This window comes from Cyanistes caeruleus, unplaced genomic scaffold (genome assembly GCF_971803275.1).
Source record: "Cyanistes caeruleus unplaced genomic scaffold, bCyaCae1.hap1.1 HAP1_SCAFFOLD_134, whole genome shotgun sequence".
NCBI lineage: Eukaryota > Metazoa > Chordata > Aves > Passeriformes > Paridae > Cyanistes > Cyanistes caeruleus.
The window spans coordinates 183,747-198,853 of record NW_028255931.1 but is presented as its reverse complement, the minus strand read 5'-3'; the positions used below and the strand labels follow the sequence as shown (position 1 = coordinate 198,853).

Sequence of the window (15,107 nt, the reverse complement as noted above, 5' to 3'; positions counted from 1 at the left end):
GAACCCTCTGTGGTCAGCTGGGCAGCAAGCACAGCAGCAACAAGACAGGCAGTTGTGCAGCACAAATGGGCAGCAGAGAGACTGATTTTGTCCAGTCCTTGGAAGGAAATGAAGCGCAGAGAGCACAGCAGGGCACAGCACAAGGCTGGCAAAGGCCAAGCATGAGCACTGACAAGCAATGGCAAGAAGACACAGCCAGCCTGAGCCCCTGACAAGCTTGTAGCAAGTATCTGTTTCTTCATTGTGGGCCCAATGAAAACATCTCTTGCTCTCTGTTTCTGCTGTCACCTGATGTTCTTTCAAAGGAGTCCTCACTGACAAAAATACAGCATTCTCATAAAAACCTTGTAGATATAGTAGAGGCAATAAAAACAGTCCTAAAAATGACACCAGTAAGACACATGGGTCAGAACAGCTCTTTCAGGGTGGAGAAAAAACAATCTCTTTCAAAAAACCCCAAATCAGAAACCAAAAAAGGATAAAAACTGAGAACTAAAAACGGAACCACAACAAAAAGACAAAACCCCAAAACTAATCAATATCTCTGAAGTCTTTTGGTTCTGATGACTGGTGGGAAGTCTGGAGTCTAAGGAGAATTTAGGAATCAAATATTCTGTTCAGTTTGGCCACTGGCACACAGGACTTGCATAGATCATTTCCTAGGCCACAGCCTTCTGCTGATCCAAGAACAATTCCTGCTTCTGCCTTTAGTGGCAAGGGAATGCCAGGCAAAGCCGAGCCAGTCCAAGCTGCCCTCAGAGGCAGCAGGAACAGCCAGAGCGCTCTCTCGCTGCCTCAGAGCACAGCAGTTCCTGTGGGGAGTCCTAAATGTCTCTGGGACACCAGAGTGAGGAGGATCATTTGCTACAGCTCTGCTGGCACGTGCACACAATACACTGTCCCTCAGACAAGAAATACACCAGACGTACTCAGTTGCTCCACAAAGTCTCCCTGGCTCTCCTGGAGCTGAGCAGCAGATGTGTCACTGCTGGAAATGGACAAACTGCCCCGGCTCCACTGCTCAGCTTGGGCAACAAAGGCTCCTTTAGATGCTGCTGCTGCTGCTGCTGCTGCAGCAGATTGAATGGAAGAGCCTGTGTAGATCTGAGAGAAGAAAGGAGTTTGTGTCAGAAAGCTGGCTGGCAGAGATTACCCCGAGTTCCCTTTTCAAATGCAAGCCCTTAGGAAGTTGCTGTTAGCCACATGCAAAGCTCATCAACTGGATTTTTTGGATGCCCACTTCTGGAACCAAATGGTCAAAACCCAAGGTTGGTTTTAATCAAGTTGATGGCCAGTTTCATATTCCATTTTCCTGGATTTTCTGAAGGATGACTGCAACAACGACCATTGCACTTCCTCCCAAGGATCCCTTTCCCCCTCCAAGGGCTGCAGACACATTTGCAGCTCCTTGTTCTAATGTTGGAGCTCCTCCCCCTCAGTCCTCTTTTCCTGCACCATCTTCAGAAGGTGCTCAGCCTGCAGCACTTGTGCTTGGGACAGTACCTGTGCCTCCCGCCGACCTTGGGGCTCTTCATCAGCCGGCATTTGCTGGAAGCCTTCGCAGGCTGCCAGGTGAGATATCAACACGTCCACCTCAAGTCAAAGAGAACAAAGCAGTCAGAGACCACAGCTTGTCCCTGTGTGCCAAGGCTCATTGACTGTGAGCAAAGGGAAAGAGCAGGACAGCAGCAGATTCACCAAGGCATACAGACAGCTTGCAGCTTGTATTCCAAATCTGTCTGGGGGACTGTGTTCACTTGCAAAAAGCCCTGAAGAAACAAGGAGAGCAGGAGCAGGCCAGCAGGAATCCCTTGAGATGAGTGCTGGCAAAAGGGGCAAATGACTGGTGCCACTGTCCAGGGCAGCAGCTGAGATTGAGCACAGCAGGAAATGTCCTTCCAAGCAGCTGGGATAGACACTACAGCAGGATGGCACTGAGAGGCATCAGCCCAGCCCCCTGCTGCTCTGCAGAGGAAAGGCAAGAAGGGCAGAAAGCACCAGACTGCAGTGACTGCTGTGCCTATCGCTCTTTCACTCACTCGATTTTCTAGAGCCTCTTGCTGCTGAGCGAGGAGATGGAATTTCTCTTCGATTATTCTTCTTTCTTCCTCCAGCCTCTCCTCCCTTGCCCTGATCCTAGCCTCAGTTTCCTGCAGCTCTGCCAGAAGCTCCTCATTAGAGGCCTGTGAAGAATGACAGAGAGGAATTTCCATGAGTGGAGTGTCTGCCACACTTTCACTCACCTGGTTTTCTTGATTTCCTCTCTGCCAGGGGAGATTCATCTCCTCTTCGATGCTTCTGTCTTCCTCAGGCCTCCTCTTCACTGCCATGATGGCCCTCGGAGCTTCGGGCAGCTCTGCTTGGGGCTCTGCCTCGATGTTCTGTACACACAAATGGAGAGCAAGTGCCTGGGAGCTGCCATCAGGCTCAGCTTCTTCCTCAGTTTCAGCCTCAAAATCACACTCATTCAGTCACTTCTTTCTGCTTCCCTACCCACCTCTGCTTCCACTGTAACCTCCTGTCCCGCTGCTGATCTCTGCAGAGGCTCTTTGCTTTCAGGGCCTCTGGCACTCGTGGCCTGCTCAGTCCCAAGAGCTGCGTTTTATGCCCCTCTTCCTGCCCTTCACTCTGTCCCCTGCTGAGTCAGCCTTACCTGGCCATTCTCCAGTGGCTCTTCCACCTGCTGCCCCAGCTGCTCTTCCTGCTCTTGGGCTGGGAACAGCTCTCCCTCAGGCTGGCACGGCCGTCCTGATAAAACAATCTGCTCCTGCTCTTTCTCTGGATGGACCTGCAGAGAAAGCAAGAGAAGATGGGCTTCAACTTCTCATCCAACATTTGTGGGCCAAGACTCAAAGGCTGATGGGCTCCCACGTTCCCAAAGCTCTGTGCTGCTGCTCTCCTGCCTTGTTCTCTGCCCGTGGGGAAGCACAGATTCCAAAGTGACCCTGGCGGTGCAATCAGGGCCCATCTGGCACTGAATCTCCAACAGACTCTTGGGCAGCTGACAGGAAATGTGGGGCATTTCTCAAGGGCCTCCCTCCCCTTCTGCTGTGTCCTGCTTGTCTCTCCCTAGTGACTGACAGCCAGCCCTGTCCCACAGCTCCATCCTGGCTCTGCAGGGGCTTCCTGGCTGAGCTCAGCCCTTGGGAGAGACACTGCTGGAGTTCATGTTCTTTTCAGGCCTGCACTGCCACTCCTGCCCTTCTGACATCTACACTCTTGTTAGAAATCCTGCTCATTCAGGAGACAAGGATGTGTGCAATTGGATCCTCTGCTGCAGGTCAGAGAGCCTCTATGGCCACCTCAGGATATGGAAGAGGACCAAGGTGTTTCTCCTCCCTCTTTTGTCAGCTGAGAATTCTGAGTGGCACTGACAGAGATCCTCAAAAGGCCCCACCAACAAATTAATTGACACACCCCTAGGGATGCCAGTGAAGGAAGCCATGGGTCATGTAATGCATGTATGACCAAAGTCACCAAAAACCACCTAAACCATGGAATTGTCCCACCTCAGTAGGACAGGCAGAAATTTATAGGTTAAACAGGGAGTGTCAGGACAGAAGAGGCAGGAGGAGGAAAACAGTTCTGAGGAGAAAAAACAACCATCTCTAAAGGGGTTCTTAGCAACACAAGACAGCACTCAAGGACTTGCAGCTTTGCCCCCACACTAGGTTCCAATGCAGTTTCCAAAGCTGCAGACTTCACCACAAAACGTATCAAGAGAAACTTGCCACTTGTGGATTTTGCCTCAGAAGAAGGGTTCAGAACTACACAGTTTGTTTCTTTGGCCACACAGGACAAGAATGGCCGGCCACAGCTTCATGGACAACACAATCATCTCCTTGCAGCTTATCAAAAGCCAAAAGACAGGTGGCCTAAAAGACTCTGCAGAAGTGAAGAATTACTCCAGAAAACTGCAGAACAGTTCTCCAGGTCATCCAGAGGTTTCCAAAAAGGGAAAGCAAACAAAGCAAGCCCTGTGAGCCCCAGCAATGCCGTGTGAGCCCTTGGCCATGGCTTGGCAGAAGCCAAGAGACAGAGCTTCCCTGAGCCAAGCAGCCAGCTGCTCACCCGCAGGCAGCAGCGCTTTGGGGCCTCAGCACGACGGCTCAAAGCCCAATTTCCAGCTGCCACGGGATGGGGGAATGGCTGGGTGCTGGCAGGACTCCAGCACTCAGCATCCTCAGCCAGCAACAGCAAGTGCTGGCTGCTCAGAAACTTGCAGCTCTGCCTTGCACTAAAGACAGCAGCACCCAGCACTGGCACTTACTGTCTGGGCATGGTCAGGCTGGGCTGTGACCACAGCTGGGGGCTCGTGCTCCTTTTGCTCATTTTGCTCCTCTTTGGCCTCTTCTCCAGGAGCAGAGGGAGCCACAGCAGAGTCTGCTCTTGCTTCTGGGCTCTGTGGACAGATGGTGGAGTTAGGGACAGGCAGCTCCCTATCATTTAGAACCTTATTTCTCTTCAGCTCGATTTCTACAACCAGCTCTACCAAGCACAAATCATCAGCTTTGATAGCAATGGGATTCTAAGTCTCTCCAACTAAATTAAAATGGGTTAATTCAGCCAGGCTGCAAAGAGCTCTGAATTAGAGAGTTCACCCTGGCTACTATCAGCAAGCAACGTTCTCTCTGCAAAGCTGAGCTTTGAGTTCTTTTAAAGCTCTGCAATGGAAAATTAGGAAATAGCCAACAATGCCTTTGCTATTGCTGTTGTAAACATGGAAATGGATCTTCTTTCAGCCCACCCAGCTGGCCCTCTGCACTCTACTGCCACAGGCCAAGCTCACAGTTCCCTGCACAATTCTGAAACACCAGGAGCATCAAATGTTCCTTTCTGACTCACCTCAGGATCGGCACCTCTGAACACACGGCTCAGATGACCTGCAGTGGGCAAGGAAAATAAACCAAATTCTTTGAGAAAACTGGAGAGAACCGTGGCCTATTTAGAGCAGCATCTGAGAAGATCTCCCAGTCTGCATTTTCAAAGGTGTCCTGCTTGACTGGTGTGGTTTAAAGCAGCAACTAAAAAATCACTAGAAAACTTACTTATTTCTTGCAGTGAGATATGGATTAGAACAACAGCAAAACAGGCTTAAAACTTAAATGGAATAAAGTTTATTAACAAAAACTACAAGAATAAGAAACCAGAATAAAACTTCCAGAACAACCCTTTTCTCCCCCACTACCCAACCATTCCCTTGTTTACATGACAACATAGAGACAAAAATACTTTGGAACTTTGATGTTTACAACAGTCCCAATTCCTGCTAGAGTCTTTTCATCAGTCTTTGTAGAGAAACAGAAGTCTTCTTCTGCTATCTATGGAGTTTTTCACAAGAAAACTATTTTTCTTCATAGCTTTCTATTTCTCTGATGCCAGCTGCCCGGAAATCTGCCATCAGTTGTCTCCTCCCATTTCCCATCACTCTGAGGTGTGTTATGGGTCATGAGTCTAGGGATGTAATTTTTATGAATGAGTTATTCAAAGGCAAAAGTTCTCTTCATCTGTCTCTGTGAGCTTCTCTGGAAACAGAAGTTTTCTCTTTTTGCTTCTTAAAAGCCACAAATCTTCAACTTCTCCCCCTCTGTTCCAGCATCTCACAGTGTCACAACTACTTCATCATTTGCTCAAAATCCACACTTGGAAACACTCCATTCCTCCCAATATACTCTGTCATGAATTAAAGGAGGTTTTTTCAGAACACTACTGTCCATGCCCATAGCTTTAACAGAAAAATATTTCAGCTTAATAAAGCATCTCCTTATTTCTCTTCCCCCTCTCGATTTAATTTTTTTCTTCACTCTCTTTGATGGGTTGATGGTTGATCACTCCCTCTCTCTCTCTCTGGAAAAAAAGGATTAATCTGCAAGTCTCATGCAGGCAGTAAAAGAGTTAAAATCTTGCTAAAGCTGCAGATGTTGATGGTGTCAGGTTTCAGTTCAGTGGCAGAAACTGCAAACCAAGTCAGGCTGGCCGGCTCCGTTTCTCCCCCACCCCGCCCTCTGCAGCCTTGTCCGGCCTGGAGGGGGGGAGGAGGCCGAGACAGAGCCCTGTGACCTCGTCAGAAGCCAGAAACCAAAGAGAGCAAGAAATTCCCGGCCTCACATCTTCAGGTGGTGTTCACAGGTTGATCTCACTTCTCAATAGTTAAAACCGCTGCCAATTCTCACCCATGGCCAGGAATTAGTCAGGAGAAAAAACTCCCATCAGCCTCCAGCAGTTTCAACTTCCCGAGCTCTCAGAGATATCTTAAAAGTAAAGTCACCCCAAGAGATTGAGCCAGCAAAGTGAGGAAATGACAGACTCTGCTGCCACAGGCTCTCCCGTGGAGGGAACAGAAGCCCTGCAAATGCTGCCCGCAGCCCCCTGGCTACAGACACCCCGTGTTTTGCTGAAGGTGTTGACAGGAGCTTTACCAAACCAGGGGCATCCTCATGGTCTTTGTGTTTCAATAGCAACCCAGTCACTAAGAAAGAGCAGGGAGACCTACAAAAGCCAGCTCAGGTTCCAGCCAGGGAAAACCTCTACTTACGTGCCAGGTTGGTCAGGTAATATCCGGAATATCCGATGACATAGATGGTGCAAATCGCAGCAGCGAGCTGCTCCATCATTTTTGCCAGTTTGCACACTCTGCTCCACCACAAGAACAAACAAGGCTCCTGTCAGTGTGCAGCTGCCCACTGACAAACGCCTCAAGCAGGAGGATGCTCCTGCACTGAGCAAGCCCAAGAGCTGCTCTGACCCTGAGACCTTCCGTGCACCAAGGCAACCTTGGGATGTCACCACGACAAGGTGGCATCCATGCCCTGACATCACAAAGCCAATGCTCTGCGCTGCTCTGGGAATTGATGCAGAGCAACCCAACCTTCCCTACAGCAAACACAGAATTGCCTGGGAGCTTCTCCTCTGTCACAAAGGGTCACAAATCCTTTGGTGGGCTGTGGGAAATGGAAAGACAGAAACTTCCACAGATACTGAAGGGTTTCATTTACAGCCTTGGAAGGAGCTTGGGTTCATGCAATGCTAAAGGTTCACAGATGTTGAGTCGAGAATTCATAAGCTTATGTTCCTATAGCTGCAAGTAAGAATATGCCATAAGTAAAGAAAAAACTGTATTGAGTGAGATGGTGGAGAGTTTTCATCTGTGATTGTGTGATTTTATAGAGCAAGCTATGAATCTAAATATTATCATAAGAAGCACATGTGTGTAGGTGAGCTAGCAGTGTATTGGGAGAAAAGCAGACACAGTGCAGCAGAACTTGGCAAAGCTGAAAGGTGATTAAGTAATAATAAACCTCTTCAATTTAGTGCATTAGCCAAAAATCTCAAATTAGCGAATCTAAGCCATCACTGCACCAGGCTGAAGCTGAGGATCCCCAGCCAAGCTCAGAGGGAGGAGAACACAGCATTTGTGGGATCCTTTCCAGTCTGACTTGCTTTAGCTGGAGCCTGGGGGAGGAGAGAGCAGGAGAAGGGTTGGCTGAGTCCTCTCCCCTCTGCCTGGCCCTTCTCTGCTGGATCCTCAGTTCATCCCACACCCACCCCAAGACTCCATCCCCATCCTACTGGTGCTGACAGGATTAAAGGAGATAAAGAGGAGATTAAAAAGATAGAGAGGAGAGAAAAAGAGAAGTTTAAATGCAGTTTAAATATTAACGAAATGCACATGTTAGTGACTGCTGAGAGTTCCAAGGGAGCTGAAGGGCTTGCGAAGGGCCAGGAGCCCATGAAGGGCTCAGGAGCTGCTGCTGCCGGGAGGGAGGAAATGCACCAATGGCTCCCAGCAGAGGCTGTGCTTTGAGGCTCTTTCCCAAACAGCTGCAGGAGGGAAAGCAGCTGAGTTTGGAGGAAGAGTTTTCTGCTGAGGTTTCCTGTTTGGAGCTGTCACAAGCTTGAGCTGCTCAAGGGAAACGCGGCTCTGCTTCCAGCAGGGCCCAACTGCCCGGGAGCACAACTTGGTTCCCTGGCCCTGAGCCAACGGGCAGCAGCAGCTTCTGTTCCCTCCTGGCTCTTGTGTCATTTCCAGCAGCACAAGACACACCAAGAAAAGCTCCTCCAGAACATGCCATGAGAAACACAACCTGATTTCATGGCATGAAGCAGCTCTGACAGTCCCACGGGCTCAGGTTTGTTGGTCAGTGAACAGAGCAGGGAAAAGCACAGACACATTCCCTGCACAGGGAATTCACAGGAGGAAAGTGCAGCGCTGGAGGATGTGCTTGGATACAACGTTCCCACGGCAGTTTTGGGGATAAAATTGTCAGCAGAGAGAAAAGAAAAAGTGCTACCAAGGGTGGGCTGGGGAGGGCTGGTGCTTCCCGGGAGGCTTTTGAAGCTCAAAAGGACAAAGCCCAGACCTTGTCCAAGCTGCGAGCTGGGTCTGAGCCAGAAACCAGGGGGTGGCAGAGACATTGCTGCTGAAGGGCTTCAGATTGCCAAAGCTAAAGTGTCCAGGATCAAGGAACAACTTGAGGTTACAGAAGTCCCAGTGCCCACGTTCCATCCCCTCATTTCAAGCTGAAAGCAGAGCTCCATCTGTGACTCTGCTTTTTAATAAAGAATGTCAAACTTCAACAAAATTCCCTTAGAAAGACCCCATGAAGGTTCACACTGTGAGAGCTCACTCGAGGCAGCCCCAACTCCTGCCCTGGTTCAGTCCCTCTCAAGCCCACTGTGCTTTCCAGCTGCTTTGCTCCAGCTCCCCCAAATCACCAGGAATTCCACTGAACTGAAACAAATCCAAATCCTCGTGGGTCGGGACAAGGGCAGGGAGAGGTCACTCAGGGATCACCATCAGGGCCGCAACAGCCCGACATGGGGAAATGAACTGAACTTAGGATTGAGCAAATCAGACCAGGAGAATGAGGATTAAAATCAATCTTGAGAAACACCTCCTCCTGCTCCTGAACTTTTCTGTCCGGGCCGCTGCTCGCGGGGCACAGAGAGGGGCCCGGCCGTGTCCCTCCAAACCTCCCTGGGAATCACCCCAGAGCCTTCAGGCTTCCTTGTGCCCATCCCCGGGGTCCCTTGTCCCTCCCAATGGCTCCCGTGGCTCTCCCAGTCCATCCCAGCCTCTCCCAGTCCATCCCAGTCACTCCCAGTGACCCCGCCTGTCCATCTCTTCCATCCGTGCATCTCTCGCCCCTCAGCCAATCAGAGCGCGTCTCTCTGATGACTCATCAGTTGCCGGGCAGATCCACAGAGCCGAGAGCCCCGCGCTGGACTCGGCCGCCCAGCGCCGCGCACTTCATTCCCAGTCCCGCCCAGTGCCCCAACAGTCCCTCCCAGTGCCACCACAGTCCCGCCCAGTGCCACCACAGTCCCACCCAGTGCCACCACAGTCCCTCCCAGTGCCACCACAGTCCCGCCCTGAGGACCCAGAGTCCCTTGCACTCCTTTTTAGCCATTTCCCAGTCTACTCCGAGTTCATTCCTACTTCACTCCCAGACCTCCACACTTACTTCCAGTGTCCCAGTATCCACTCTCATCTCTTTCAGTGCCACCCCAGTCCCTCCCTGTCCATTCCCAGTCCCTCCCAATGCCACACCACTCCTCTCCACTCTCTCCCAGTGCCCATCCCAGCGTGTCCATCTCGCTGGTGCCCTCCAGCTCCCAGCCCGGCCCCGGCCGCCTGCTCTGCTCCCTGATGGATTTCTCCCCTGCCCACATCCAGCTGAGCTGCTCCCAGGGCCAGCAGCAGCTCTCGGGCCGCGTGCTGGCCACTGCCGTGCTCCCCAGCGGGGACTGGAGCCAGCAGCTCCTGGTGCTGCTGGAAACCGCCCCCGGCAATGCGGGCTCAGCTCCAGCTGCCAGGTGGAGCACGGCAGCCTGGAGCACCCCCTGAGCCGGCACTGGGGCACGGCCCGGCCCCCACAGCGCCAGGGGCAGCGGGGGAGGCACTGGGGGGGCCCAGAGGGGGATTGGGGTGTGCTGGGAGGAACTGGGAGGGAGTTTGAGATAGACTGGTTTAAACTGGGGAAGGGATTGAGGTGCTTAGGATGGCTGGGAAGGGGTTTGAAGGATGCTGGGAAGGGTGGGATGGGGTTCTGGGGGTCTTGCTGGACCCTGGGAGGGAGTTTGGGGGTGCTGGGTGTCACAGGGAGGGATTTGAGTGAGCCTGGAGGAGCTGGAAGGAGATTGGGGATTGGAAAGCAGGGATTGGGATGAGGTTGGTTGTGCTGGGAAGAGACTGGGAGGAGTCTTGATGAGTCCTGGTGGGGCTGGGAAGGGACTGGGAGAGGGTTTGGGGGTCCAGGGGCAGTGGGGGGAAATTGGGAGGGGGCTGTGGGATCCTGAGAGGAACAGGAGGGGTTCTGGTGGGTCCTGGGGAGGCTGGGAAGAGACTGGCAGTGATTTAGCAAAATAGCAATATTGATCCAGTATCAACATCAATCTGTTAATGGACAAAAAACCTCTCCAACAGTTTAAAGTTACAAAGTGGATGTTTAATCACAGCACTGGGCGAGGGCGGGAGTCACCCCTTAATACGCACTGCAAGTTGACAAAATATTCCAGTGTGAATTTATTTACAAAAGTCTTAAAATATCCAAAATACTAATACATATTAATACTAATGCATATGCATAATGCTAGCACCTCCCATGTTCCTCTTCGGATTAGAATTCATGGTAATGATTTTAATGTCATTATGCCTGCATGGTTGGCTCCCTAATTTGAGGAGGGGGTCGTTTTGGTGAGGAGGGTTCATCAGGAGATGAAGGAAAACCGCTCTTCTTCACTCCCACCTTTCTACCTTTACAATGGTTGACATTACAAATGACATTTGGTACAACTCCAGTTTCCTCCCTTGTGACTTGGAAATGGGTTTCCAGATGTAAGGTCTGTGATCTTCCTGAACCCATTTATCAGTTTCTCTTTTCTCATTATAAGCACAGCTAAACAAACATACAATGAAAAGTAATTTTTTATCTAAGTCCGAGATTCATTATCTCAAATCCTGCTTTTCCCTTCATCATTAACTCTAACTAGTTCCAGCAAGGCCTATCTCTAGCCAAGACCCCTAATTTTTCTAAAATTCTTAATTGTTTAAAATTAGTGACTCCAAAGGAGGTTTCAGAGGGTCTTGGGTAGGCTGGGAGAGACTGGGAGGGTCCTTGGAGGGGCTTGGCGTGTCTGACAGAGGTTTTGGGGGTCCTGACCTTTGCAGATGCCCCAGGGATGCCATGAAACACCACACACAGCAAGATGCTGACGGGGATTGGAATCTCCGTGTTGGGCTTCGTCTTCTTGGCACTGGGGCTCGGCTTCTGCCTGCGCAGGAAGGTGAGGGAGGGTTCTGGGGTCGTGTCTCCCTCACCCAGAGCGTTTGTGCTCCCCTCTGGGCCCCCAAGCCCGGTGTCACCCCCTTTTCTCTGCCCACACAGCTCCTGAGGCAAAAGCTTCTCGAGGATTGAAAGTCAACAATTCCCACTGTCATTCTGTATCCTGTTGAATTTTCATTCCCCTGCTTTCATCCAGGTGCCCACAGGGAGCCAGGAAGATGTGGAGCCTCCCAGCCAGGTGTCTTCCCAACATGGATCACCAGGACCACGGATTACCAGGGCTCTGCCCAACGGGGGTCACTGGGGATCATCCAACGCCCATCCTCCCATGGGGGATGGAGCTGGAGCAGCGCACGAAGCTCTTCCCGCACTCGGGGCACTCGCAGGGCTTCCCTTACTGGTGACTCCGTTGGTGTCGGGTCAAGGTTGAGCTGGTGGAGAAGCTCTTCCCACACTGGGGACACTCGTAGGGCCTCTCCCCACTGTGGATGCGCCGGTGGACGGTGAGGGTGGAGTTGCGGTTGAAGCCCTTCCCGCAGTCGGGGCAGCAGAAGGGCCTCTCGTCTGTGTGAATCCGCTCATGTACGAGGACACTGGAGCTGGTCTGAAACCTCTTCCCACACTGGGGACACTCGTAGGGCCTCTCCCCAGTGTGGATGCGCTGGTGTGCCCTCAGACTGGAGCTCCACCCAAAGCTCTTCCCACATTCCAAGCAGGTGTAGGGCCGTTCCCCCGTGTGCATCACCTGGTGTGTCATCAGCTCAGAGACATCTCTGAAGCTCTTCCCACATTTCCCACACTCAAAGGGCCGTTCCCCCATGTGGATCCTCTGGTGTTTCCTCAGGCTGTAGCTCTGGCTGAAGCTCTTCCCACATTCCCCACACCCGTAGGGCTTTCCCCCAGTGTGGATCACCTGGTGCTGGATCAGCTGGGAGCTCTTTCTGAAGCCCTTCCCACATTCCAAGCACTTGTGGGGCTTCTCCCCCAGCTCTGAGCTCCGGCTGGATCTCTGGCCGTGTTCCTGGCACTGGGGGCATCTTTCCTCCTCGCAGCTCCCTGGACTGGGTTTGCAGCCCCTCCTAGTGCGGCATCTCCAGGGCTTTTCCTCCTCCTCTTCCATCTGGAAAAAATTTGGGAATGAAAATTCCTGGTTAGGAGGAAAAAAAGAGAGGAGAGTGCCTTGGGCTGGGGGTGCCTCTGTTGGGAAGGCAGAATTAGAAAGAAATTATAAATATGTCTCTTTAGCCAGAAAAGCTAAGGAAGAAATACAAATGAAAGCACAGTTTGAATAATTCAAAGAAACCAAGCTGACGTGCCAGAACACGTTCTTTTCCCCAGTAAAACTAAGCTGAGACCCCTCTTCCCAGCCTTCTAAGGAAATGTCTGAAGAACCCCGAGATAACTAAAAATATGCAAAACCAGCGATTTCTATAGGTGGAACACAAATGTTACTGTATTAGGATACTTAGAAAGATTGGTTAGTAAAGGAATAGAATATTCAATGTATAGGTTATATATGTAATTGTAAAAGAGAGTTCTCTTGGTTCTCTTAGTCTCTCTTAACTCTTGGCTCTCTTGCTACTCTCTCTTGGCTCTCTCTTAGCTCTCTTGTTTCTCTTAGCCTTCTTGCCTCATACTTTCGACACTCTTGCTGCTCTCTTTTTCCTGCTCTTTCCTGCTCTTCTTTATCCTCTTTTTCCTGGCTCTCTCACTTCTGTTCTGTTATTCTCTTCCTTAGCAATCTTAAAGTCTTGAACTCATGTATTCATATTTTACCCCCTTTTGTATTGTTCTCTCTGAGCCTGCTTTGCGCTCTATCTGTCGGCTCATGGCAGGCTCTCCCTCTCTCTCTCTCCCACGCCCTGAAATAAACAACTAACATCTAACTCGACTATAGAGGTCTCTGCCGAGTCTCAGACCGTCCACCCCCGATGTGTCTCCTACATGCCTCCTTGCCCAGGTTCGTCTCAGAAAGACATTGGGCATCTTGTGTCTGTAAGAACCTCAAAAACAACAAGATTCAGCCCAAACAACAAAACACAGATCACAAACTAACCAAACAACAAGATTCAGCCAAAACCCCCTGCACAATAGAAAGGTTCAGCCCCTGCAAGAAACTAAAGCACCAACGTTTACCACAGTAAGGCTCAGAAACACCAAGATTCAGCCCCATAAAAATCGTGGATCGCCCACTGTGGTCACCCGCTGCACGTGGGGAGGCAACACTCCTGGGGCTGGGGGAGCTGCAGATACAGGGATGAACTTCGTGCTGCTTCCTCTCCCTGCTCCTCCTCCTCCTCCTGTGGCCCTACTCTTCCTCACACTCCTCCTCCTCCTTCTGCACAACCCCAGGTACATATATTTTAACCGTTTTTTTCCTCAACCCCGCTTCTCCTTCCCTTCCCCTCCTGCCCCCAGGCCCAGCACCCACTGCCGCCTCCCTCTTCCCCCCCAGTCCCACAGCATCCCACCGCAGGGGCACGGATGCAGCTGGGCCAGCTCGGCCTGGGGCAGCGCTGGGCTCTCGGCCGCTTCCGCCCGCACTCGCTCCCCACTGCAGCCGCTCCCGCCACCACAGCGCGGGGGGGCCCGGCCTTGGCGCTCCCCCCTCCCACCTCCCCAAATTCCCCTCCAGGGGGGCGCCAAGGCCCGGGGGGGAGGGGCGCAGCTGGGCTCCAGCTGGGGAACGCTGGCAGCTGCGGCTCTGCCTGGACACTGATGAGTCATCAGCGCCGCGCGCTCTGATTGGCTCAGCCCTGCCTGAGCCCTGCGCCTGCACCAAGGGGGGACACCCTGCTCCAGGGGGGATGGCCCCAAAACGGGGCAACCCCAGCAAAGGAACAACAACAAAGCCTCTTTACAAACTGATCCCCTCAACCTCATTGCACATAGGGCCAGGGACGTGGACATAAGGAAGTGACAGGAGGAGCCAGCAGCTGCAGAAAATGTTATTAATTGATGACACAGACTGCTGCTCAGCCAAGGTCCTGCTAAATTCATCAACTTCCAGAAGAACAACAAAGACTTAAAACAGACATCAACATCGTTAGCTATACAAAAGTGGGGTGCATATTAAGGGGGTATGTAGGAGGTGCATTGGGAAGTCTGTACCTCTCCAGGGCTTCAGCCAATGGGGAAAGGGAGAGGGAGATGTGACCAAGAAAATTAGGATGAAAAGGAGGCTGTGTATGCCAAAAACAGGAGAGACACCATGGGAAATGTCCCATGGGCACACCCTTTTTTATGAATACAATTACTTTTACAGGACTCCTCTGTCTTCCTTGTGGACAGAAACCTCTGGGGATGTCAATTTTTCCACACACCTTGGGGCTCCTCCGCAATTCCTTCCACCGTCCGGGCCGGCGGGCAGTGAGTGCAGCTGAAGGGGCCTCACCCAGTTTGGGGGATCGGCTCCCTCGGCTGGCGGCGGCACCGGGCATTGATTGGGTACCCGAGAGTGAGCAGGAGACAGACGAGGGACGGATCAGGGCGGCTCTCAAGAGTCGGCAGGGAGAGAGCACTGAAAATCTCAGCAGTGACTACAGTGGCATCTTCGGGGAGTGAACATGGCAGGGCACCCAGGGAGGGGACAAAAGGGAAAGCCACAATGGGGTCCCCGCCAAAGGGATGAGGATCCCAAAATATCTCTCAAGGGTCCCTTGGGAGCATGTGAGGTCGTTTGCACATTCTCCCAGAGGGAATTAAGGACATGGACACCCAGGGGGGAGGCAAGAAGGGAAGTCCAGAAGGGATTTAGACAACAGGGGATGGATGGTGTTTGTGTGCTGGGAAGGGATTGGCTGAAGGGGAGTGTGCAGGAAT

At 51.8% G+C, this 15,107-nt stretch overlaps 1 protein-coding gene across 1 annotated transcript in view; it reads right to left on the bottom strand.

The window, feature by feature from the left end:
* LOC147646012 (uncharacterized) overlaps nt 1-12,405 on the bottom strand; it is a 212,744-nt gene extending 200,339 nt beyond the window's left edge. Inside the window, exon 1 of the mRNA XM_086874015.1 lies at nt 11,684-12,405. Coding sequence (XP_086730141.1) covers nt 11,684-12,405 — 722 coding nt within the window. The remainder of the gene's footprint in view (nt 1-11,683) is intronic.
* Nucleotides 12,406-15,107: the final 2,702 nt, after the last annotated feature.